At 47.0% G+C, this 25,970-nt stretch overlaps 7 protein-coding genes across 7 annotated transcripts; 3 read left to right on the top strand and 4 right to left on the bottom strand.

Moving 5' to 3' along the window:
* Positions 1 to 624: 624 nt before the first annotated feature.
* On the top strand, positions 625 to 3,466 carry DEU56DRAFT_748269 (uncharacterized protein; the record flags this gene model as incomplete). The annotated part of the gene is made up of 4 exons (XM_041349340.1): positions 625 to 1,820; positions 1,880 to 2,274; positions 2,321 to 2,512; positions 2,565 to 3,466. Coding segments are annotated over 4 exons (2,685 nt in total), but the record flags the coding sequence as incomplete, so codon positions are not given.
* On the top strand, positions 3,467 to 3,856 carry DEU56DRAFT_748278 (uncharacterized protein; the record flags this gene model as incomplete). Its single annotated transcript, XM_041349341.1, has 1 exon — positions 3,467 to 3,856. A coding segment is annotated over one exon (390 nt), but the record flags the coding sequence as incomplete, so codon positions are not given.
* A 4,976-nt stretch (positions 3,857 to 8,832) lies between these two features.
* Positions 8,833 to 10,317, top strand: DEU56DRAFT_748239 (P-loop containing nucleoside triphosphate hydrolase protein; the record flags this gene model as incomplete). The annotated part of the gene is made up of 3 exons (XM_041349338.1): positions 8,833 to 8,956; positions 9,006 to 9,508; positions 9,544 to 10,317. Coding segments are annotated over 3 exons (1,401 nt in total), but the record flags the coding sequence as incomplete, so codon positions are not given.
* A 1,564-nt stretch (positions 10,318 to 11,881) lies between these two features.
* DEU56DRAFT_748263 (P-loop containing nucleoside triphosphate hydrolase protein) lies at positions 11,882 to 12,649 on the bottom strand (the record flags this gene model as incomplete). The annotated part of the gene is made up of 1 exon (XM_041349339.1): positions 11,882 to 12,649. One exon carries the CDS (start codon positions 12,647 to 12,649, stop codon positions 11,882 to 11,884), a length of 768 nt encoding a protein of 255 aa, XP_041201866.1.
* Positions 12,650 to 13,508: 859 nt separating this feature from the next.
* DEU56DRAFT_839921 (S-adenosyl-L-methionine-dependent methyltransferase) lies at positions 13,509 to 17,040 on the bottom strand. Its single transcript, XM_041354931.1, has 15 exons — positions 16,902 to 17,040; positions 16,617 to 16,850; positions 16,462 to 16,566; positions 16,299 to 16,404; positions 16,178 to 16,249; positions 16,097 to 16,129; positions 15,694 to 16,049; positions 15,516 to 15,646; positions 15,245 to 15,461; positions 15,093 to 15,188; positions 14,753 to 15,043; positions 14,332 to 14,696; positions 14,229 to 14,280; positions 14,105 to 14,182; positions 13,509 to 14,046 (listed from the first exon to the last, which is right to left on the bottom strand). The coding sequence occupies exons 2-15, from the start codon at positions 16,760 to 16,762 to the stop codon at positions 13,869 to 13,871; spliced, it is 2,226 nt and encodes a 741-aa protein (XP_041201865.1). The 5' UTR covers positions 16,763 to 16,850; positions 16,902 to 17,040; the 3' UTR covers positions 13,509 to 13,868.
* Positions 17,041 to 17,371: 331 nt separating this feature from the next.
* DEU56DRAFT_984902 (P-loop containing nucleoside triphosphate hydrolase protein) lies at positions 17,372 to 18,240 on the bottom strand (the record flags this gene model as incomplete). The annotated part of the gene is made up of 2 exons (XM_041360019.1): positions 17,372 to 18,173; positions 18,230 to 18,240. 2 exons carry the CDS (start codon positions 18,238 to 18,240, stop codon positions 17,414 to 17,416), a joined length of 771 nt encoding a protein of 256 aa, XP_041201864.1. The 3' UTR covers positions 17,372 to 17,413.
* A 2,800-nt stretch (positions 18,241 to 21,040) lies between these two features.
* DEU56DRAFT_761493 (uncharacterized protein) lies at positions 21,041 to 22,102 on the bottom strand (the record flags this gene model as incomplete). The annotated part of the gene is made up of 3 exons (XM_041350544.1): positions 21,041 to 21,280; positions 21,345 to 21,529; positions 21,817 to 22,102. 3 exons carry the CDS (start codon positions 22,100 to 22,102, stop codon positions 21,041 to 21,043), a joined length of 711 nt encoding a protein of 236 aa, XP_041201863.1.
* Positions 22,103 to 25,970: the final 3,868 nt, after the last annotated feature.

The following is a 25,970-nucleotide window of genomic DNA, read 5'->3' as shown; positions in this document are numbered from 1 at the left end:
CATTAGCACACGTAAGGGCTAGATTGTACCGAAGTGTGATCCCAGTGCTACAGGACATATATCTAGTGGTGTTGATGCAAGGGTGGGTATGTCCAGTAAAACTACAGGTCCTGATGTGCTCTCACCATATCATATGCATAATCAATATACACCATTGACATTGCTCCACAAATATCCATGCTGATGATTTGCAAGAGATGAAAGTGACTATTACATATGATAGATTGCATTTGGCAGTCGCATATAAGCATCAAATTGTATCATATCTAAGCATTCAATTTCCAAACAACGCATCCAGGCAATCCCAAACCGACTTCGGTCCATGGTCAAGTCAAAGCCAAAGTCCTGGAGTCCACCGAAGGCATCCTCTTTGGTTCGGTGGGTGGATAAGAGAACAACTAGGGGAGATAAAGGTCGATTTGTCAATGCTAGACGTGAAAACAGAAGCAAATCAGTGCATTCATCCCCCAGGAAATCACCTACCAAGCAGGGATCCACCGGAACACTTCATCGGGAGGATGACTATCAACACTACGACCTCGGCGATTACAACTTGGAGCCTTGTCGGCTTCGAAAGTCCATGGCAAGCTCACCATTGCCTTTCCTCTTTCCATTTATTGATGCCGAGTATCTATCAAGAGTCAAAATGACTACCTGCGTCAGTGGAAGGATAAGACTGATGACTACTTGGACCTGCTCCTTCGCCGGGAGGGTCCTCCTTCCGACAGAACTTGCTCGGTCTGTCCAAAGGACGGAGTCTACAAATGTGACGGCTGCATGGGCAAGCCTCTCTTTTGCACTCATTGTTGTAGGACTGCTCATAGCCGCATGCCATTCCATCGGATCAGTCAATGGAATGGAGGATTCTTCGAGGACACTTCCTTGACCAAGATCGGTCTGGAAATCCATCTCGGTCATGCAGGAGAGCCTTGCCCCGGGATGACCGACGACTGGTATGACACAGATGATGAAGGGGATCATTTGACCGAAGGACCTTGGATACCCCTGGTCAACGATCCTCGCACTATAATGGTCGTGGATACATCGGGGCTCCACTCCTTGACCATCAGATTGTGCCAGTGTCCCGGGGCGCCGAGTGCCGACATGCAATTATTCGAGATCGGCCTCTTCCCAGCATCCTTCATTTCGCCGAAGACAGTATTCACATTTGCTGTGTTGGACGACTTCCTGTTGGACAATCTGGAATGCGGCACGTCGGCAATGAATTACTACAGTAAGCTAAGGCGTGTCACCTCCAGCGTCTTCCCTCATTTGGTGCCGGTGAGTGATGCCGATGTGCAGCACTTCATCGCTGATTGTTGTCGACAGGACCGATACCGGGAATTGATGCGGGTCGGCAGACAGTGGCGACAACTCAAACAGCTCAAGTGGCATGGGTTCGGCCATGAGAAGCGAAAGCCAAAGGCAGGGGAGCTCGCCCTCTTCTGTCCTGCATGTCCGCAGTCCGGCGTCAATTTCCATTTGGCAGACAGGAATCGGTCCGACCCTGCCTGGCTGTATTCCAGGTCTTTGGTGATGGATGGCAATTTTAAGGCCGAGCACTTGCATCCTGCCAATCCGACCGACGAGGTGGCCTTGACCGACGGCTTGGGATTCATGGTCGGCGATGCCCGATACAAAATGCATCTCGCCGAGGCGCAGGATACCAATCAAAGATCTGATTGCAACAATCACCGAGCGGTCAACCAAGCAAATGCATCTCGGCACAAGCTCGAAGCAACCGGCATCGGCGGGTGTGCTTGCGCCAGACATGGATGTTTCGTTCCCCATTCCATGGTGGACTTTCAAAAGGGGGAAAGGTTCGTCTTTCTAAACGCTGCATTGGCCGGGTTGAACTGATGCGTCGGTCTGGCCGAAGGCAGATGAACATGGATTATGCGCTGTGCCAAGCCCTGTCCTACAAGACCGACGGCATCGACCGAGCATTCACATTCTACGACATTAATTGTCAATACCACAAGCATCTCAACCAGAGGATTGACGCATCCCCATATCTCGGCCTTCCATGGGGCATGGACATCATTCCTGGCATCGGCCTCTGGCATGTTCACGGACATCAAGACAAATGCTACGTCCGGTATGCCTCCAACTTCATTACCGGCGCCGCCAGGATAGATGGCGAAATAATGGAGACCTTGTGGGCGCCATTGAATATTATATCACCGTCGGCGAGGGGGATGTCCACCCCACACCGAAAGGAGTGCTTGGACTATCAAATGAACGACTGCAATTTTATGAAGATGATTCGCATGAGTAAGTAATAATTCGTCGCCGAGCTCACAGATCCTGATGCATCTAGGCAAATTCCTTTGCCGGAAATTTAAGGAAGCTGTGAAGGGAGTGAAGGACAGCCGATATGCATTTGACCGGTTGAGCGAGACCGCCGACGAAGAAACCCTTGCAAAATGGGAGGCCGAGGCCGATGCCGCTCAGAATGACCGACTGGAAAATCCCAGTGCCATGGACATATATGAAGTTAAATTAACAAAAGGTCGGTCGGAATGCAACTCCTATCTACAACATGCTCATCGACTTCCATCAAGCGCCGACGAAAAAACAGCAAGAGTTGCGCCTGTTGAATCGCCAGGCAAGATGGCCGGCCGGCGAGCTCCACCGCGGTGCTGTGACTTGGCTGGCCGCTGGAATTACGCTTGAGGAGGCCCAGGTAGCCCTCCTAATTGACGTGAAGAAGCTGGGAAGGAGGCCGACCGACACCCAAAAGCTCGCAATGGCTCGGCGCCGAGATAGATTGCAAGGCCAACTCGATGAATTCATCAGGATCGCAGTCACATTTCTCGGCGATGAATATGAAGGATATGACCAGTTGGATGTCATGAACGTCATGTTGGATGCCGCAGAATTGGAGTCGGTAGGTTCATTGTCTGACAATGCCGATCGGTCGGATGATGAGGACGATGATATGCCGGTGGAGTTCAATCCCGAGACCGTGGTTATTCCATTGCCGTCCAATATCGGCATTGAAAGGTGTGCCGAGTGGGGCGTCGCCGACCTTGTGCTGCAAGAAATATCTTTAAGAGAAGGCCAGGCAAATGACGCTTTGCATGCCATCAGGGTTAATTTGGCCGACAAAGCTGTTCTCTTTCGGACAACAGTTCGGTCGGCAAAATCACAAGCTCGGTCGACCAGGGCATGGGCTCAGGTGCACTCGGTCGACAAGGTTCTTTATTTGAACACTCAGATTTACTCTAAATGCCGCAGGCAGCTCATCAGCCTCGGCGCCGATGACTTGCTCACGAAATATCGGCCGTTGCAGAAGGAGGACCTCAAGGCTACTACAGTAGTGGCCGACCCGAATGCACGCGGTCAAAGGAATAGCACGCTGGCATGGTTCTGGTCCATTGATGTTGAGGGGGACTCCACAAGCAATGACTGGATGGATGAATGTGTGCACTTCTCCGACCGACCTTGTGCCGATCCGAGCTAATTTCTTGTCACAGTTTACCGCGTCCATTGGCTTCGGACTATGGCATTGCGGGATCGTTGGGCGGAGGAACTGCTGCTGGTCGGTAGAGAAATGACATGGACAGTTCAATTCTTCATTCATAAATCCGAGCAATGGGTTGGCCGAATGCAAGAGGCCGACGCAAATAACATGATCGGCCACCGGTGCTATGCCGCCCGACAGGCCCAGATTTATCTCCGACTCTCACAACATGCGCAAGACAGCTTTGAAAGAACAAAAGGGGTAGCTCAGGGTGGCAGAGTGACAGGGGTCCACATACGGCCACAACCGCATTTGGACAATGGGAAACGTCACATTAGATCAGTCACAAGTACAATGCCGATTCCTATAAATATCGCCATCCTTCATTGATTTACACTTCAATTACATCTAGCTACACTTACACAAATCATGTCTGGAACCAGCACCCTTTCAACTCGTGAAATCAGTGACTTCACTGCATGGGATGCTGCCAATGTCTTGGAATATGCAACATCCAGATTCGCCGCAATCTGGCGTGCATTGGACCGGAGCCATGTGAATCGGACAGCGGCATACAAGGCAAGTTTCGTCCGGCACCTGCAATGGGAGGTAGATGTGAGTACCTTATTGGTAGTTCGGTTGTATGACACAATGGCTAATTAATTGATCAGGCATTTGTCTTTCCTTACACAAACATATGCCTTGTGATGAATATTCATCCGACCATTCCTGCCCTCCTCCGCAGCGTCATGTCATGCTTTGCCCGATTACAAACCGGGTCCATCACCGCCGAAAAATTGTTCCAGGAATTTCACACAGAATGTTCTCCCAATGACCAACGACTCTGGTCCAATCACCGAATCGTCAGCACCTACCACCATGATTGGTGGAAGGACCGGTTCGATATTCTGGGGTTTCAACTCCCTATCTTGAATGTCAGCGAAGTCATGGAGATGACCGAAGATCATTTTGAGCGACTGGTAAGTCATTTTCCTGTTCTATTCTGACATTTTACCGATCATACCTCTTAGCCGATGGGTACCATGCTTGTTCCCGGCCCGGTGATCACTAATCAGGTTGAAAGTGATGCACTCTTCAATCAGATTGTGGCAGTCAGGGCCCATCTTCTAGCTCTCGGTCAAGCGATGGAAGATTTACTGGAGGAAAAAACTCGGATCGCTGCAGCGGCCGCTGCCACCATGACACAACTAGAGGCACCGATCGATGAAGTGGAGCAGGCACTGGTCAATTCCTTTACTCCTTTGGACAATGAGGGATGAGGGATGATATTACATACAATTCCTTTACATTCGGCCTAATTGCCGATCTGACTTACAATGCTGGAAATGTAAATAGATTTACTACATGTGTCTCGGTTGTTGGTATATATTAGTTTGTAAATCATTCCTTCTCTTCCTCTCCCCCAATAATGATCTCAATTCCAACTGACTGTGCGTTGCATACCACCAACATTGCCTGTGACTTTGTATACCTCCTCTTTATTTCATATGTTGTTGGCCGACAAAACTCGGTATTTCCGCCACTGGAACTGGATGTGCGAACCATGCTAGCATGTCGGCAATTAGCCCAGGTTCTTGCTGATGCGTATTGCAATCCCGGTCGGTAATCCCTATCATTTAACCTGGCGCTCATTCACACATTCCAGTGTACCTGAAGTTTGACATGGTTCGCTACAACGAAGCTCTCGACCGACGTTCTACCGGCCGGATTCCAAAGCATGAAGATGTTCTGCTCCAAAAATTCCCCCATGGTCCCCAACAATTGTTGGAGAAGCCCTCGGTCCTGGTGGATTCCGGCGGTCGGATTATTGCATGGTATCTTCCGAATGCAATTACCCACTGGATTGAAGTGAGGGTGCTTATCATCCTACATAGTCCGGTGTTGACACCCCCCACCAGGCCGAGATGGAACAAGCCACAGTGAATATGGGGCATCTCCTGAAGAAAAGTATGACCAATGGACAACAGACCAAGTGGAGAACATTCTCCAAATATTTTCACAGCAGCAATGGCAGCCCTCTAACACCAGGATGTATCAATATCGCCCCTTGCTGGTTCCAACAAGGTCATGAGGTGAGACCGACCGGTTTGTGTCAGGGGATCCTAGTGCTCACTCGGCGGTTCTAGCCTCAGGGTTTTCCCCCATCTGGTGGTTTCACACCGGAGGTATCAGCTGCACTAAAGGGTGACGGTGGTCCGGTGGTCATATTATCCATGCAGCACTCGGCATTGCTGACCTCGGCGGCTCTTCGGGTCATGCATCCTGACTTATATTGGGCCTCGGTCACAACCCAGATTAAGCTCGGTCAATGGGCAAAGGAAAATGACCTCATTGACATCTATACGCGTTTGCAACTTTGGGCCTCGGTGTTCAACTGCACCGCTGTCATCTGCAATAGACAATGTCCCCCTCACCGAGATCCAAGCTCCACACCTGATGGGTTTGATCTCATGACCAGTATCGGCAATTACTCAGAAGGAATCATGACGCTGTCCAACTTAGGTATTCGATTACAATATAACTCCGGCGCCATGGTCAGCTGCTCTGGACACATGGTCAGGCATGGCGTGACATTCACCGGCGATCGCATCGTGTGGGCATGGTTCATTCGTGATAGCCTTCACAATTTTGTTGGGACACCTCGGACACAGTATGCAACATACATGGATGTTGGCCGGGATGTCATGGTTCAAGCTTAGAGGGTTGCATCATTATATAGACATTCAAGACCATCTCATGTATCACATTGATTTGCTGAGATGCATATATTGGCCATTATTAAAGAGCTGAAGTCACCTGACCTTGGCCGACCGATGTGTGCCGGGAGCGACGTTGGCGAGGCGATCCTTACAGATAACACATTGGATTGGCCGACCCGAAAGAATCAAGCCTGCATCGGCCAACCCGATGGCATCGGGACTTCATTTGCATCGGCCCATATGATGGAATCCGGTATTGATTTCCATCAGCCGACCCGATAGAATCAGGCGTGCATCGGCCCATCTGATGCCATCAGCTACGATTTTACATCGGCCTATCTGATTCCATCGGGTGTTCATTTCCATCGGACGGCCTGATAGAATCGGGCGTGCATCGGCCCATCTGATTTCATCAGCTACTAGTTTTGATTGCTCGTTTTCCATCGGGTGTTCATTTCCATCGGCCGGCCTGATGGTATCAAGCCAGCATCGGCCCACCTGATTACATCAGGACTTCATTTCTATGGGCCGACCTGATAGAATCAACTGTCGATCGGCCGATCTGATTCCATCGGCTATTCGCTTGAATCGGCCCATCTGATTCCATCGGGTGTCCATTTCCATCGGCCGGTGTGATAGAATCGGGTGTGCATCGGCCCATCTGATGACATCAGCTACTAGTTTACATCGGCCCATCTGATGACATCAGCCATTCGTTAGGATTGGCCCATCTGATAACATCGGCAATTCGTTTTCCATCGGCCGGTGTGATAGAATTGGGTGTGCATCGGCCCATCTGATGACATCAGCTACTAGTTTACATCGGCCCATCTGATGACATCAGCTACTAGTTTACATCGGCCCATCTGATTCCATCAGCCATTCGTTTGGATCGGCCCATCTGATAACATCGGCAATTCGTTTGCATCCACCCATTCAATTCCCTGATGCTCAACATTTGTTTACCACACAAACAACATTTTCTTCATCGGCCGACCGATACCAACAGACTGTATTTTGGATGGGCCGACATGATGGCTTCACACCCATGGTCGGCCGACCTGCATCTCGCAGCTACTATATTAATCATGGGCCCACCTGATACCATCATACACCCTCCTCCACTACCATTTTTTGATGTACCACCGGCCGACATGTAAATATCAAACACCACTACCTATGGGCCCAGCTGTTAACATTGTCTTACTGTCAGCCCGTCGGCCGAACGCTAGCCACGGGCAACATTATTCGGTCGGCCGACGTCCGCTGGCCTGTGTGGAACAGGATATTGTCAACCTCGGCTGCCTGTAAAATACAGGGTATGTGACTGAATGGGCTCGTCTCGCACGAATGAGTGTCGCGGAGTTGGGGTGTAAGAGGATATATAAATGTGGGGCAAATTTTTGCACTTCCCCATCGCAGAGTCCTGCTGTATGGTAGAGGAAGCAGAGGGTACGTTTAAGTATCATATGTGAGGTGGATCCTCCTTACAACATGTAGGTGATCTGGACTCCAGTACTTACAGCCAAACCCTCGCTCTGTAGCTATGTCAACTCCGGCTAGCATGTCCAAAACCCATCGGATTTAGGTACAGTGGTGAGCTCGAGAACTACGCCACGAAACATGCTGAATCCATGCTGCAGGCTCAAATAGCACGCCAAGTGACAAATAACGATGATAGTGCGACGAGCGAAGAGGGTTTGTGGGGTTGCTACAATGATGACGACGGTGCGACAGACGAAGGGGCTAGGACCGAGGACGTAGCCAGATCATATAGAAGGAATAATGTTGATGAGCCGTTCCTTCGAAGGTTGATTGAGGGCAGAAACAAGAATGATCGAGATGACCAATAATTTATCGAAGATCATAGACGCGCTGATCCATCTAATGATGCACTAGCAAGGAGGTGGTTGTTCGGAGACAATGAGATGGCGTTGACACGGTGTGGACTGCTTCAAGCGCTTGAATCAACTTTGAGTAGCTTGGCGGCATGCACAGGGCAAGGACCCGTAAGCACCTGAGTGAGATAATATTTTTGTCAGTGTCTATTCGATGAAAGACGATGTCGTCAAACCCAATCAAGTTATCGATCGAGTATGTACTTACTGCCAAGTGCACAACTGGATCTTCATCCTGCAGCTAGTCGCATGTACGAAGCCCAATACATTTAGGCAACATGGTTGTGATATTCGCTCGCACAGCTACGCCACCCAATGTCCGGTTCTCACGTGGTGTACGGAACATGCTGAATCCATGCGTCTTCGTTGATCGTGTCTGGCAGCCTGGCTGGGCACGCCGACTCCTGTTTCAATGAACCGGGGGATAGTTGAAACAGAACGAACACCACTCAAAAACGCCAAACGGACAAGTCAAGACATACTTTTCGCTGTCTTGTCTCGAGTTGAGTCATTCTGGCAATGCAAACTCAGAGGAAACTTTCTAAGAAACGACCGACATCTGTTGTAAGTGGTTTTTTGCTCTTCCTCAGCATAAGGTGTAACTTGAATCCAGCTCTCCACCTCATATCCATATCAAAGTGCACTTGATTCCAACTATATTGAAGTCGGGAAACCTCCAGATCGCACAGACACATGCAATGTTGTCATTTTCGGCGAAGCCGGAGCTGGCAAAAGCTCGTTGGTCAATTTGATCGCTGGGACGAACATGGCTGTGGTATCCCCCGATGCTGGGGGATGTACAACTGAAACCAACGCGCACGAAATTTTGATTCAGAACGAGACGTTGAAGGTAAAGCTTTTCGATACACCCAGTCGGTTCAGTTCGCCGCTCTTCATGGTTGTCACTGAACGCGATGGCAGGTCTTGACGAGGGCCCTCGAGGTGCCGTTCCCGACAAGGAAGCTCGAAGAATTCTGAAGCGCCTCGTTGGAACTCTGATGAAGCAAGGCGACATTCATCTCATCATGTACTGCGTGCGAGGTGAACGAGTCGTTCTGACACTCCGCCGGAACTACAAGTTCATCCAATCCATAGTCAAGATGAGAGTTCCAATTGTCCTCGTTGTCACATGTTTGGAATCCTACGAACCAGAGATGGAAAAGTGGTGGAAGATCAATGAGCGAACTATCTCAAACGTCGGGATGACGTTTGCTGGCCACGCATGTGTCACCACAGCGATGATATCAGGACCTAAGGTCATCGAGCGCCGCGACCAGTCATACATCCATGTCTGCAAGCTCATTGAGCAGTGTCGCTTGTCAAATGATACAGGGGTTCACACTGAGCCGTTACGAGGCACCATTCACAACATCCCTTCTATAATGACTGCAAGGTACATAGAATCCAGACAGGATCTTTGCATCGTAATTTCCTAACATCAATAAATAGGACGAGGCAGAAAATTGTCGTAGTCATTGGGGAGACAGGGACAGGGAAAAGCTCACTCATCAATCTCATTGCGGGCAAGCACGTAGCAGACACATCTGCCGGCATGGCCTGCTGTACATTGCACTGGCAAGAACATCCCATCGAATTCGATGGCGGGTCTTATAGGGTGTTCGATACCGTTGGACTCGATGATCCACACCTGGGAATCTCACATTACCTCGATGCTGTCGAGAATGTCCATAAGCTCATCCAGGATTTGGAGAGACAAGGGGGCATTGATCTGCTTCTGCTCTGCATGCGTGCAGGCAGAATAAATGCTATGCTTCAAAGCAATTACCGACTCTTTCACGAACTCCTCTGTGACAAGAAGGTTCCCATCGTTCTGGTGGTCACGGGCCTTGAACACCGTCCCAGGATGGAGGAGTGGTGGGAGCTCGAACACCACAACCTCCACCGATATGGGATCCATGTCGCTGGTCATGGGTGTATCACTGCTGCCGCCAGCCTGCACTGCAGATACCAAACCCGATACAAACAATTGCGCGTCACGATCTGCAACCTTGTCAAGGAATTCACTGCCGACGGGCAGAAGCAAGCAATCATAGGAGGAAACAGCTTGTTCATGTCATTCATGGGTAAGTTGAGTGGGCTACTTGTGGGGAATGGGCAATCGCGTGTGAGAAAGGATATGATCTCCTGCCTCACCCAGCGTTGCGGTGTATCTCTAGCCGTTGCAGAACAGTTAGCTGACCGGATCAAGAAAGACGCGGTGCGTGTTCGATAGCTTCACTTGTACTCGTCCGGTTGTAGAGTTTTAAATTGTGCTTTTACGTTATGATACATTTTATTGTGTAAAGGTCTAGGTATTTCTGATATTAAAATTGAGACGATTCTGGCATAGTGTTCTTTGTTCGCTCAGCCACAGACGTGTTTGGCGGTTTCAGATTGCGCGACCCCGCCTTCGGGGTGAGTGGCCATGCCCATCATGGCAGGCGACACGGAACTGCATTACTTACTGCCATATACACAGTCGAACAGCCAAGCAAACTCCAGCTAGCATGTACGCCCCCCAATGACCTCCCGCCTCGTTGGCCCGCCCGCGACCTCCTGTTGTCGTCCACCCCAGGCGACTCCTCATTTTTCATTGCACCACTTATACACGTTGATGATATGCCCTGCCACAGTGCTGGTGCCTTCCCCCTCCGTTCCACTGCTGCACTGTCAGCAGGTTTTTTCACCTCCGTGGCAGCCAGCCCTCCACACCCACCTGCAGTGTTTTTCTGCAGAGCTATTTTTTAAACGTCACAGTCTCCCGCCTCAACCGTATCGCTGCCAACGCCTCCTATCGTCGAAACATGAGATGTTTGCATTCATGGCGCCAGCTAGTGGTAATGATCGTGGTCATGGACCACGCGCGCCAATACAGATAGCATTGGAGAGCATGTAACTGGTCGATTTGGTCGATTGTGCTTCTGCTATGATTCTTGTTGCTCTTGTTATTCTACTTACTATCAAAGTTATAGCAGTATGGTGTCAATACAAGCTAACTACAAACCTCGCGCCCTCCAGATGTAAATCTTGGCGTGCACAGTGTCGGACGCCTCCGGCATAGCTTCGGATGATACATTTATCCCGGCTGGGCGAAAAATACCCGTACGGGTCTGCACGCCTCTTGACCAACCTGCGCGGTGCATCCAGGCCAATCAAGTCGGCGAGGATCAGTCTCCGCGATAATCAGGCTTGGAAGACTCTAATATTTCACAAGTAAGCCAGGCAAGTCCACCAGTTGCTTGATACATTACACCACACTTCAGAACCACATTGGCACCGCACTGGATCGCTGATGAACTCAACACCTACGTCACGCTGATCTCGTTCATTCAGCAAGGTATCAGCAGGACACGGTGGGTGATCCAAGCTCACTCGAACATCACACACTTCGCGTGTTTTGTCTTTTTTGTTTCGATTCTTGGTTCAGACCCTCATTGTACCGGACCCCTATCAGACAGAATCGATGGTGTGGTCCACGGTTTCTGCTTGTGGGGATAACCGAACATGCTGCATTTGTATATCACCACTTGCACAGTCATTTTCACCCATCTCGTCGTCAACAATTTGCAAACATCGATTCTCGTTATTGTACCTGACAAAGTTTCCGAGGTCCTTTCATTACGTTCTACTAAGTAATCGACCACTGCAGGAATCAATTTGCTCGTCACTCTTCTTCAGCATGTGTAATATTAGTAGAATTTGAGTAGAATACGTATGACGATATATTTCCGAGAACGATTTAGAAGTCTACAACTGGACGAGTACAAGTTATCGAACACAGGGATTCAAGTAGCTCATTATACCTCGTCTTTTTTGATCCTATCAGCTAATTGCTTTGCGACATCTGAAGACATACCGCAACGCTTGGTGAGGCGAGTCACCATACCCTTCTTCATACGCGATTTCCCACTCCCCACCAGTAGCTCCTTCAGCTTACGCATGAACGACACGAACAGGTTGTCACCTCCTTTCCATGCTCGTTTCTGCCCGTCGGCAGTGAACTCCTTGACAAGGTTGCGTACCGTGATCCGCGATTCTTCATACCGGCGTGCAAAGTTGCCTCTGATGGCGGTGATGCACGCATGGCCAGCGACATGGACCTCCCGGTCTTTGAAAATTTCATCGTTCCTCTTCCACCAGTCATCCATCGCTCCGACCTCATTTTCGAGGTACGTGATCACTAAAATGGTGGGAACCTTTTTGTCACAGAGGAATTCGTGAAAGAGCCGGTAGTTGTTTTGAAGCGTAGCAGTGAGTCTGCCTGCGCGCATGCAAAATAGAAGCAGATCAATGCTGCCTTTGCTCTCCAAATCCTGGATGAGCTTATAGGCATTCTCGACAGCATCGAGGAATTGTGGGATTCCCAGCTGGGGTTCCTCGAGTCCAACAGTGTCGAACACCTTATAAGACCCGCCATCGAATTCGATGGGGTATTCTTGCCAGCGTAGTGTGCAGGATTTCAGGTCCATGGATGTCTCTGCTGCATTCTTTCCTGCCATGAGATTGATGAGTGAGCTTTTTCCTGCCCCTGCCTGCCCAAAGAGGATGATATTCTTCCTACTCATCAAAGTTGGAAAAATACAGCACAAAGATCCTGACTAGATTCTACGTACTTTGCATTCATTGCGATTTAGGTGGAATGTTCAGGATGGTACTAGGGTATCCGGAGCGTCTGACCACATGTCTTTTAAAGCCATGCCAATGTTTGATCATGTTCCTTGCATCCATACGTACGCCTCATCGACAATTCGCTTGCAGATTGCCGAGCCGCATCCGACAAGTCAACTCGAGGCAAACTCATGTTGATGATACAATTCGAGAAATTAATTCATTCTTAGTCACCTATTGGCGAGCGTCAAAACCAAATACGAACGAGTAATGAGTCACACATTACTTCAATGAGTTAGGTCAGAGCCCCTGCAACTCCATGCAGCTTTAGAGCAAAATAGCAGAGGCGGTGTCTGTAGCCCGGGTGATCGTAAGATTCGTGCCCACTGCCAGGGATATGGTTAGTACAGAAAGTCAAAAGGTGACAGGAAGATGCAAAATGGGGAGGCAAATTGAAGGGGCGACTGTCGTTCCTAGGCCTCGAGATTATGTCGTGGTTTAGCTTCTTGAACTTCTCGTGAAGCGTGTATGCTGCATGCATTAATATAGACCGTCAGTTAATTCCTAGTTTGAACTTTGTACAAGTAAAAATGGATCACCTGCAGACCGAAGGGATCATAGATGATCTGATTCCATGACTAACAACTTATATGGGTATCTGGTATCTCGGATGTTGAGATCTGCGGGATGTCCAATCAGTGGACATGGCCCCTGCAGTGACTAGCGGAGATAAAGTACGAGAGGAGCTCACTGAAAATGAAAATACGAAACTTGTTCGCCTCATCACTAAGTCATCAGAGTAGATTATCTCAGCGCGCCACATGCAATGCGAGAATATAAGATTCTCAACATCGGAGGAATCTGACGACGACAGATAAATCAGAGTCTTTCAGCGAATCATAGACCTATGTTAATAATGCTACTATTCCGAATACTGCGGGGGAGTGGACCCCGCATGTGTACACCACAAAGTCCTCCCTCGTGTGGAAGGTTGAATGAGTCTCTGGAAGGCTCATTAGAATCGCAACACAACTATTGCGGGTGGGGGCAAGGTGGGAGTGCGACAGTATCTGCAAATCGGCTTGCCCAAGGACTATATCACAAGTTCAAATACAAGTATGCCGCCACGACGCCGGGGGAGTAGCGCACAAAATGGACTCGCTATAAGGATTACTGCTATACTTCATTGTCACCTTCATCTTCGAGGATTGCATCCTCATCCTCGTTATCGGCGCCTTCATCCGGGACTACATCTCCTGAATTTTGTGGTAGTTGGGATGTTTGAGGCGCCTTCTTTCCACCATCGCGCGCAGCTGTTGTTACATCTTCACCGAAAAGTCGCAAACTGAGCGCGCTAAGAACGGTGGGTGGATTACTCAAAGAAACTATGCAGCACAACATGTTAGACGAACCTTTTTGCTTTCTTGTCGATCATGAGAGTTACGGAGACATTAGACTTCCACAAAGGTAGAAGGAGATCGTGTGACAGCCTATTGAAGTCAGCTAAATGCACGCACCAAAATATAATGTACCTACGTCGAATCATTCGACTGACCAGCTGGGAATCGGACGATATGACTCCCAGGACCTGCAACCAGACATGAGCAAGCATATTCAATGGTTGTTGCAAGAGCCATACTTCTGTTCTCAATCACAGACCGGAACGGCTCCGAAAATGATGTGCAAAGCGGGTAGTACGTTATCAAAAGAGTTTTCAGAGTCGCAAACTCAGCGTCCAATATCACGCTCGGGTCGATATATGGAAGGACAACCGGTAAACCTTCACCAAGAACACGAAACTGCGCTTCGAGCCCTCGTCCTGCCTCCTGTTTAGTGATGACCTTTGTCCCGCTCGTCATCAGGCGCATGCGAGTGTAGTCGTTGTTCAGAATAACAGCTTTCACAAGATCGTTTGTAAGATAGAAAGACCGTACTGCATCGCCTTCGGGATTGCGGACAAGCACGTTCGACGATGGGAAGCTCGCCGTAAGATTAAGCTGATCTCTTTAATGATATGAATTAGAGTTCGAAGATCACGGCGATGATGAGGAAACACGCACATGCAGGATATCAAGGCTGGATCGTTGGGTTCGAGGAATGTGTAGGGCATTTCCTTGAACGAGGGATCCGACAGCTTGGGTTTACCCTTGAATGCACCTTTCTTCGTGTCGGATGGAGCTTGCGTATCGGCTTCGACAGTTTCCAATACCAAAAGATGTGAAACCTCGTCTTCAGACATTGGCGTAGGCGAGAATGAAGCGCTTTGTTGAGGTTTTGGCAGACCACCAAGGTCAAGCTTAGCCTTTTTGGCTTCCGGGATAGTGATCTCGGCTTCTTCTGCATCTCTTTTCCTGAACAAGCGTAAGAAGTATTCGTGGAAAAGAAGGCGTTGGAACCTACCCTGTAACACTGGCATGACTACTTTGCCGCGGCTTTCTTTCGAGTACAGCAACGAAGAATCCACCTGTATCCTGAAGATGGGGATATATTCGCATGCTTGCGAAAACTTGTGGTCAGAGGACGTTGTTCAACTAGTACGAGATGAAACATACCAGTGCTGTAGCTGCAGGGACTCTGCATTAATTGGTGGCCAGTGGGTCTCCGACATCTTGCTGTCTCTTCGTTGCTCCTCCGTCAGGGTTTCATTGTAAGCATCCCAGGTTTTGAAAGTTGTATCTATTGTGCGATTGACGGTCGGTGCCCACGAACTTATGCCTGGTCGCCTGACCAGCTCCGACAACTTCGCAGACACATCGATGAGCTGGAAATCTGTCCAACGTGTCAGCATACTCTAGTCGATCGTAACAGTTCAAAATCACTCACCAGGATTGGAATTCAAAGCAGCTGCTATGACTGCTTCGTTTTCGACGGGATTTAGCGAACAAGTCGAATAAACGATGCGACCGTCTGGCTCCAGCATGCGCATGGCCCGCTGCAGAATACGGGTTTGGAGGCTGTCGGAAATGAGCTGGTGAAAAGTGAGCGCATATACGAAACAGACCTATGTAGACCATTCCCATCCATAGGCTGCCACCGCTTCCATATTCCAATATTCTTTCGTAGCGTGCCGTCACCACTGCAAGGCACATCACATAGAATGCGATCAAACAGAAGTTGATTGGGAGACTTTTTGACGCTACGGCGGGAATCCCCGGTTGTTACGGGAAGTCTTAGGATGGGGAAAATTGATGCATCTAGATTCGTCACCATGAAAGCTGGACTGGGAAGACGAGCAGATTGGTGAATGAGAAGATGTGCCCGCTTGCTGTCGCTGTCATTCGCTATCAAAAGTCCCGGAGGAATGGAAGTCGCTGTCGCAGTATCCTGTGAATGTAGAGCTTCCAAGAGTTGCGCTGTCTAAGGTCCATGAAGGACGGACGCAATGGTGTAGCAAAATAGTTTACCTTTGACCCAGGAGCCGCACACATGTCAACAACCTGCCGAGCTATGGTTAAACATTATGGAAGTAGCCTTGCAGATTTTACCTTGTGGTGTGGCTGAACATCGAGGAACAATGGTGGAAGCATACTGACCGCCTCCTGTCTTGATACATTACCCTGTTACATGCATCAGATACTGCGCGACTCGAGACGAAGGATGACGTACGACTTCAGTCTCATGTACAAGGAACGAGTGAAATTTTTTGAATGCTTGTTGCTTCCTCAGAACCTTCTTGGACACATTGAATTGCCAGGCCAAGTCTTCTGGATACCTGGTTAAGTACAGAGTCAGTCACGTACATCGTACATACATAAGGGAAATACCGCACCAAGGAATACGAGACGGAGGCGGTACAACTTCATCCTCGAAAACTACATCGCTCAACAACGGGACATAAGTTTTCTTGATAGCATCATTGAGAGCTTGAGCGATCCTAACGCCTCCATCAATGAAGTTGGTAGGGAAGGACACAAGTGCACGCACTCTCTACTTCCCGCAATACGGAAGGTGGTAGGTAAGGGACGTCTCAATGCCTCCATGAACTGATCCCATTCCTCCTCAGGAATGATGTGCTGAGCCTTGTAATATGAGCTGAAGCGCTCATTTTTCATATCGCCCTTTTCTAGCATACCACGATCGTCATCGTCGCGCGATTTTCCTGCTCGGCCTCCTCGTTGTCGTTTCTAAGGAATGGAGTATGGTGGAATCCATCCATTTCTGCGCATGAGCATGGCTGGAGACAGAAGTGCTTAATCACAGACCACAGACCTTTGATCGAGTCATGATTCCTCTGTGTTTTTGTCGACAACCTAGACAGCTAGGTGTCCTTGGAGTACCGGTAGAAATGCAGCAAGATCTTCTACGTCTGAGATATGCAAACTTGCAAAACTTATTTGGTACTTTGATGAAGAATCAAGATAAGGAAACCAAGTCTAGGGTTAGGGTTTCGTTTCTCTGAACTAGCCGCCGCATCAGCCTTAGTCTGAGTATCGTTGGCAATACCGTGCCATTGCGCCACGCCAGTTTTGCAATTGTCGATGTGATTGGAAATCTTAAATCGCGGGATGCTACCTTAGCAGACTGCATGCTCGAATCAATTCGGTGTGTTCAGCAAACGACGTGTCTCGAAATCGAAGACGGTGAGGTCCGCGACTTTCATACACGCCATGAACACCGGTATTCATGCTCATGTTGTAGAACAAAGAACAAGATACACATAAGACAAGAGCCACAGTAAGACGAGCATGATTGATCGAACACGGTAAGTCAAATAGCTCCTTCTACCACGGCTTGATCCGATCAGCTAACTTTTCTGCGACATCTCGAGACATACCGCAACGCTTGGTGAGGCGAGAGACCATATCCTCCCTGGCAGATTTCCCATTCCCCACAAGTAGGTCCTTCAGCTTACGCATAAACGACACGAACAGGCTGTCTCCTCCTATCCATGCTTGCTTCTGCTCGTCGGCAGCGAACTCCTTGAAAAGGTTGCGAATCGTGGTACGCGATTCCTCATGCCGATGGGGAGAATTGCCTGCGATGGCGGTGATGCACGCATGACCAGCAACATGGACCTCCTGGCGATGGAAGATTTCTTCGTTTCTCTTCCACCAGTCGTCCATTTCTCCGGCCTCGTTTTCGAGGTACGTGATCACTACAATGATGGGTACCTTCTTGTCACAGAGAAATTCGTGAAAGAGCCAGTAATTGTTTTGAAGCGTAGAAGTGAGTCTGCCTGCGCGCATGCAGAGCAGAAGCAGATCAATACCCCCTTGTTTCTCCAAATCCTGGATGAGCTTATAGGCATTCTCGATAGCATCGAGGAATTGAGGAATTCCTAGCTGTGGTTCCTCGAGTCCAACGGTATCGAACACCTTATAAGACTCGCCATCAAATTCGATGGGATATTCTTGCCAGTGCATCGTGCTGAGTTTCATGTCATTGGATGTGGTTGCCATGTCCTTTCCCACCGTGAGATTGACGAGTGAGCTTTTTCCTGCCCCGGCCTGCCCAAAGAGGACGATATTTGTATACTTGTTCCTACTTATCAATATTGTAAAGATGCGGGACAAAGATCCTGTCTGGATTCGACGTACTTTGGAGCCATTTCAGAAGGGACGTTGTGGATAGTGTCTCGCAACGGCTCAGCGTGAACCTCATTTGACAAGCGACACTGCTGGACGAGCTTGCACGTATGACTGGTTGCGGCGCTCCATGTCCTTAGATTCTGTCGTGGTGACACATGCGTGGCCAGCAAAAGTCATCCCGATTTTTGAGATGGTTTGCTCGTTAACCCTCCACCACTGCTCCATCTCTGGTTGATAGGATTCCAAACATGTGACGACAAGGACAATTGGCAGGCAATGCTGTCATATTTATGCATAATTTAGGCTAATTACAGACATTATCGTTATGCATGGCTGTCACTAATCCCCCATCATCCTCCTTTATGCATAATGGTGCCTGCATCACACTGATCCCATAATAGGGATTTATATTCTCAGATTATTCTCATGCCCTACGCATTTTTGGCCACCTACCGTGGGAATTTCCCCACAACACTAAAAACATCGGCCATTTTGGGAATCTCCACAATATCAATTATTCCCACACCCTCCCCACCTCACTGCAGCTTCACCACCACACCACAATAGCTCCCCCTTTATATATAAGTAGTAGTTTAGTATATATATGTATAATATAATATAATAGACCGCTTTTTTTGTTTGTTTGTGTGATTGCTCCTCCTCCAGGGGCAATTCAACATAGGGTAGGGTACAGAACATTTTCGCACTTTTGCCCCTTTGATAGGGGTGTGTTCTATTATCTTCAGAACATGTTTATGAGCATATATGAGCATATTCCTATCTTTATTGGACCCCCTGAAGCATCCTACATCAATAGATATACCACATATGCAAGAAAACACAGAATATGCTCCCATTTAATTATTTCTGGGTGAACAGACTTGTAAAAATGATTCCCAGCATCTATTCAACAATAGGAACAATGTATCAGGAGTCCAGGACCATAGGATAATCCCCTGTTGCATGGTGTGCCCCCCCTCTCCTGGTAATTTGCCCCCTGTGAAATTTTTTCCTGTAGGACCGGACCTCAATTGAGGTAGGGGTCTATTTCTACATATATTTTAGGTAGGTCTATTATATAGCTGGCCCAGGACACACATAGGATCCTGCTACAGGAACAAAAACATAGAAAATCGCATTTTTGACACTTTTCATGTTTTTCAGTATCTTACTCTTGCACAAGTAATACAACCTGTTCATATATCATTATTATAGTATATATACTTGCTCTTTGTGACAAGGATCAGCTCAAAATAGGCCAGGAGTTTGAGTTAGTGTGAATGCTTGCTATTTCTACTGATAAGGAGCCCATACTTTTAATACATCAAAATTTAATAATCAGACACCTGGAGTAGATGTCAAATATATTCATAATCATAGGCCTAAATGTACAGAACAATCCAACAAGAATTGAGTCCTGAGGAAGTGAAATAGATAAGGAATTGAGTGTGGGAAAGTTCAAATACCCAAAACATCGAAAATGGTCAGTTGGGCAGTAGTTGGACTTTAATGCTGGGTCAACTCAAATATACACCACATTCCTTCCACCACCCTTTAACCTCAGGGCAGTATGTAGTATAGGTTCATTCAGTAGTCTACCTTGTATCCTACATATTTTTAATGAAATGTTTGAGCTGTATCATATATAAATGTAACTTTGTGTGAAAAGATGTCAATTGTCACTTTTCACACATATGTGATTTTACTTGTCATTTAGTCAGTCCTTGATGGATCTTTCTAGAACTTCATGTCTATCATCAGGGACATATATAGGACATATCTCAGGTCTTTGATCACTTATCACAGGCTTGATGACTATGTGGGCTCCTTATCAGTGGAAATACCCCCTGTACATCATATATCATATTTGTGCCCTATGTAGGGCTGATCCTTGGCATAGAACATATGTGTGAATGTACTACTGATTATATATGAAGGGCTAGTCAATTGTGCAAGTGTAAGGGACTTAAAAACATTAAAAGTGTCAAAAATGCGATTTTGTATGGTTTTGTTCCTATAGTAGGATCCTATGTGTGTCCTGGGCTATCCATATGATGTATCTACTCCAAATATACTTAGAAAGAGATCTCCCACCCTCCTTAATGTCCGGTCCTACAGGAAAAATTTTCACAGTGGGTAAACCACCAGGAGAGGGGGGATATACTACACAAGAAGGTCTTGTCCTATGGTCCTGAGGTCCTGATACATTATTCCTACTGTTGAATGGATGCTGGGAATAATTTTTCCAAGTCTACTCACCTAGAAATAAACAAATGGGAACATATTTTGTGTTTTCCTGTATATATGCTGTATCTAATGATGTAGGGCGCTTCAGGTGGTCAAAAATGTGGGGGGATCTCTTCATATACACTCATAAGTGTGTCCTGGATACCATAGAACACTTCCCTATCAAAGGGGCAAAAGTGTGAACATGTTCTGCAACCTAGGTTATGTTAAAATGGCCCTGGAGGGGGAGTTGTCACATGGATACACAAAAAAAGTGGTTTATTATGTTATTTTATACATGTATGTACCAAACTACTACTTAGATACAAGGGGGGACTTATTATGGTGTAGTGGTGAAGCTGCAGTGAGGTGGGGAGGGTGTGGGAATAATTGATATTGTGGACATTCCCAAAATGGCCGATGTTTTTGGTGTTGTGGGGAAATTCCCACGGTAGGTGGCCAAAAATGCGTAGGGCATGAGAATAATCTGAATATAAATCCCTATAATGGGGTCAGTGTGATGCAGGCACCATTATGCATAAAGAAGGATGATGGGGGATTAGTGACAGCCATGCATAACGATAATGTCTGTAATTAGCCTAAATTATGCATAACCCTGCCACCAACAGGTGCAATTGGAACTTTCCTCTGTATTTGGGAGCGAATGAACTCGTAGTTCCGGCGGAGTGTCTGAATGACTCTTTCACCCCGCACACAGTACATGATGAGATGAATGTTGCCTTGCTTCATCAGAGTTCCAATAAGGTTCTTCAAAATTCTTCGAGCTTCCTTGTCGGGGACTGTACCTCGAGGGCCCTCGTCAAAACCTACCATCTACGTCAGTGATAACCGGGAAGAGCAGCGAACTGGACTGACCGGGTGTGTCGAAGAGCTTTACCTTCAACGTCTCATTCTGAATCAAAATCTCGTGTTCATTAGTTTCAGTTGTACATCCCCCAGCATCGGGGGATACCACAGCCATGTTCGTCCCAGCGATCAAATTGACCAAGGAGCTTTTGCCAGCTCCTACTTCTCCGAAAATGACAACATTGCACGTGTCTGTGCGATGTGGAGGTTCCCCATCTACAATATAGTTGGAACCAGGAGCACTTTGAAATGAGATGGAGGGCTTGTTTCAAGTTACACCTTATGCTGAGGAAGCACATACTTCAGTCATTTTTCCATGTAGAACCCTGGCCCAGGACATGCCAAAAGGCCCTAGAACCATGGCTAGCCGGTCACCGGCCGGAGTTCATGTACTATGTAGAACCATGGCTGGCCGGAGTATATAGAACCATGACTGGCCAGTGTAGATATATCAATACTGGTATTCTTATAATTGAAAGCAATACTAGTAGCTAGCCTTATACCTACTAGATGTAGAATCAAGGCTGGCCGGTCATTGGTGTCTGAGTTGCATATCAGCTGGCTGGCTTCTAGAGCATGTAGAATCAAGGCTGGCCAGTCATTGATGTCTGAGTTGCATACTGGCCAGCTAGCTTCTATAGCATGTAGAATCAAGGCTGGCCGGTCATTGGTGTCTGAGTTGTACACCGGCCAGCTGGCTTCTATAGCATGTAGAATCAAGGCTGGCCGGTCATTGGTGTCTGAGTTGCATACTACTGGCCAGCTGGCTTCTATAGCATGTAGAACCATGGCTGGCCGACTACTACTGGTTGCTAAGTTTCTCAAATCTGGTGTTCAGGACCCTTCCATATTATTCCCACACCCCGCATTTTCGATTTTTAGTCACCTACTGTGGGAATTACCCCACAACACCCAAAACATCGACCATTTTTGGGAATCTCCACAATATCAATTATTCCCACACCTTTCTCACCTCACTGTAGCTTCACCACCACACCACAACAGGTCCCCCTTCATATATAAGTAGTAGTTCAGTATATATATGTATAATATAATATAATAGGCCGCTTTTTTTGTCTATTTGTGTGCCTGCTCCTCCTCCAGGGCCTTTTCAAAATAGGGTAGGGTACAGAACATTTTCGCACTTTTGCCCCTTTGATAGGGGTGTGTTCTATTATATTCAGAACATGTTTATGAGCATATATGAGTAGATTCCCATCTTTATTTCACCCTCTGAGGTGTCCTACATCAATAGATATAGCACATATGCAATAAAACACAGAATATGCTCCCATTGAATTATTTCTAGGTGAACAGACTTGGAAAAATTATTCCCAGCATCTATTCAACAATAGGAATAAAGTATCAGGAGCCCAGGACTATAGGATAATCCCCTGTTGCATGGTGTGCCCCCCCTCTCCTGGTGGTTTACCCCCTGTGAAATTTTTCCTGTAGGACCGGACCTCAATTGAGGTAGGGGGTCTGTTTCTATGTATATCTGAGGTAGTTCTATCATATAGCTGACCCAGGACACACATAGGATCCTGCTACATGAACAAAAACATAGAAAATCGCATTTTTGACACTTTTGATGTTTTTCAGTGTCTTACTCTTGCACAAGTGATACACCCTGTTCATATATCATTATCAGAGTATATATACTTGCTCTTTGTGACAAGGACCAGCCCTATATAGGGTGCAAATGTGATATATGACGTACAGGGGGTATTTCTACTGATAAGAAGCCTACATAGTAATCAAGCCTGTGATAAGTGATCAAAGACCTGGGGTACATCCTATATATGCCCCTGAAGATAAATATGAAGTTTTAGAAAGATCCATCAAGGACTGACTGAATGACAAGTAACATCACATATGTGTAAAAAGTGACAATTGACATCTTTTCATACAAAGTGACATTTATATATGGTACAGCTCAAATATTTCATTAAAAATATGTAAGATACATTGTAAACTACTGAAGGAACCTATGCTACATGCTGCCCTGAGGTTAGAGGGTGGTGGAAGGAATGTGGTATATATCTGAGTTGACCCAGCATTAAAGTCCAACTACTGCCCAACTGACCATTTTCGATGTTTTGGGTATTTGAACTTTCCCACACTCAATTCTTTATCTATTTCACTTCCTCAGGACTCCCTTCTTGTTAGATTGTTCTGTACATTTAGGCCTATGATACTGAATATATTTGACATCTACACCAGGTGTCTGATTATTAAATTTCGATGTATTGAAAGTATGGGCTCCTTATCAGTAGCAATAGCAAGCATTCACACTAACTTGAACCCCTGGCCTATTGTGAGCTGATCCTTGTCACAAAGAGCAAGTATATATACTCTGATAATGATATATGAACAGGGTGTATCACTTGTGCAAGAGTAAGACACTGAAAAACATCAAAAGTGTCAAAAATGCGATTTTCTATGTTTTTGTTCATGTAGCAGGATCCTATGTGTGTCCTGGGTCAGCTATATGATAGAACTACCTCAGATATACATAGAAACAGACCCCCTACCTCAATTGAGGTCCGGTCCTACAGGAAAAATTTCACAGGGGGTAAACCACCAGGAGAGGGGGGGCACACCATGCAACAGGGGATTATCCTATAGTCCTGGGCTCCTGATACTTTATTCCTATTGTTGAATAGATGCTGGGAATAATTTTTCCAAGTCTGTTCACCTAGAAATAATTCAATGGGAGCATATTCTGTGTTTTATTGCATATGTGCTATATCTATTGATGTAGGACACCTCAGAGGGTGAAATAAAGATGGGAATCTACTCATATATGCTCATAAACATGTTCTGAATATAATAGAACACACCCCTATCAAAGGGGCAAAAGTGCGAAAATGTTCTGTACCCTACCCTATTTTGAAAAGGCCCTGGAGGAGGAGCAGGCACACAAATAGACAAAAAAAGCGGCCTATTATATTATATTATACATATATATACTGAACTACTACTTATATATGAAGGGGGACCTGTTGTGGTGTGGTGGTGAAGCTACAGTGAGGTGAGAAAGGTGTGGGAATAATTGATATTGTGGAGATTCCCAAAAATGGTCGATGTTTTGGGTGTTGTGGGGTAATTCCCACAGTAGGTGACTAAAAATCGAAAATGCGGGGTGTGGGAATAATATGGAAGGGTCCTGAACACCAGATTTGAGAAACTTAGCAACCAGTAGTAGTCGGCCAGCCATGGTTCTACATGCTATAGAAGCCAGCTGGCCAGTAGTATGCAACTCAGACACCAATGACCGGCCAGCCTTGATTCTACATGCTATAGAAGCCAGCTGGCCGGTGTACAACTCAGACACCAATGACCGGCCAGCCTTGATTCTACATGCTATAGAAGCCAGCTGGCCGGTGTACAACTCAGACACCAATGACCGGCCAGCCTTGATTCTACATGCTATAGAAGCCAGCTGGCCAGTATGCAACTCAGACATCAATGACTGGCCAGCCTTGATTCTACATGCTATAGAAGCCAGCCAGCTGATATGCAACTCAGACACCAATGACCGGCCAGCCTTGATTCTACATCTAGTAGGTATAAGGCTAGCTACTAGTATTGCTTTCAATTATAAGAATACCAGTATTGATATATCTACACTGGCCAGTCATGGTTCTATATACTCCGGCCAGCCATGGTTCTACATAGTACATGAACTCCGGCCGGTGACCGGCTAGCCATGGTTCTAGGGCCTTTTGGCATGTCCTGGGCCAGGGTTCTACATGGAAAATGACTGAAGGGTCTGGAGGAAGAGCCGAAAATCACTTACATTAGATAGTCGTACTTCAGCAGGCCTCAACATTGGCCATCAGTGAATCGACGAGTCCGTGGTATGATAGCCGTGGGAACTGTAGGACAATATAATTCTGCTCCCCCTAAATATGCCTATGTATACTGCGAGAAACTTGAGTATTGGTACATAGCTATGGATGTCAGAAAATACAGATTACCATGAAGAGTTCGCAACGAAGTCACGACTTTGCACCATCGCGGCCAGTAAGCTATAACGGCGTAATTAGATACTACTTGTCGAGCAATATCATATTCTGTTATTATGTTTGGACCTACAATGTTATCTAAGGCTTTATCATGGAAATTAACACTAGCCCTTGTCAACATATCTACATTCGTATGAGAGTTGACATCCAATCTACATTCGTATGAGAGCTCCCGACAAGGTCATGGCTTTGCGCCATCGCAGCCGGCAAGGTATAATAGCGTGATCACGTCCTACTTGTTAAGCAATATCATATTGCCTTATTTATGTTGGACTTACAATGCTATATCGTGTGCCTCAAATATTGCATCAATTATATTGATATATGTAATCATGTATTTATGGCCTCAATTTACACCCCGGCACTAACTTGAATGGATTCTGGTGATAAGTACATAGTGTGAGTGTGTTGATTCAATATCATAAATGTGCGCTGGGCCAGTACGTGTCGCTCACAGATGGATGAAGAGGATTGAGGTATGGGATATCGTTTGACTCGGAGGTGCCCAATGAGCGCAAAGCACCCCAATAACATATCCCACGTTTGCCAGACTTTCAAATTATGTAGCCTCGATGTAGCAACTGATATGGATCCGACGAGCCTACTAGTAGTACTAGTACTATCTA

This window comes from Suillus clintonianus (assembly GCF_016758775.1).
Source record: "Suillus clintonianus strain FC179 chromosome Unknown DEU56scaffold_157, whole genome shotgun sequence".
NCBI lineage: Eukaryota > Fungi > Basidiomycota > Agaricomycetes > Boletales > Suillaceae > Suillus > Suillus clintonianus.
This window is presented reverse-complemented; position numbering and strand designations above follow the sequence as displayed.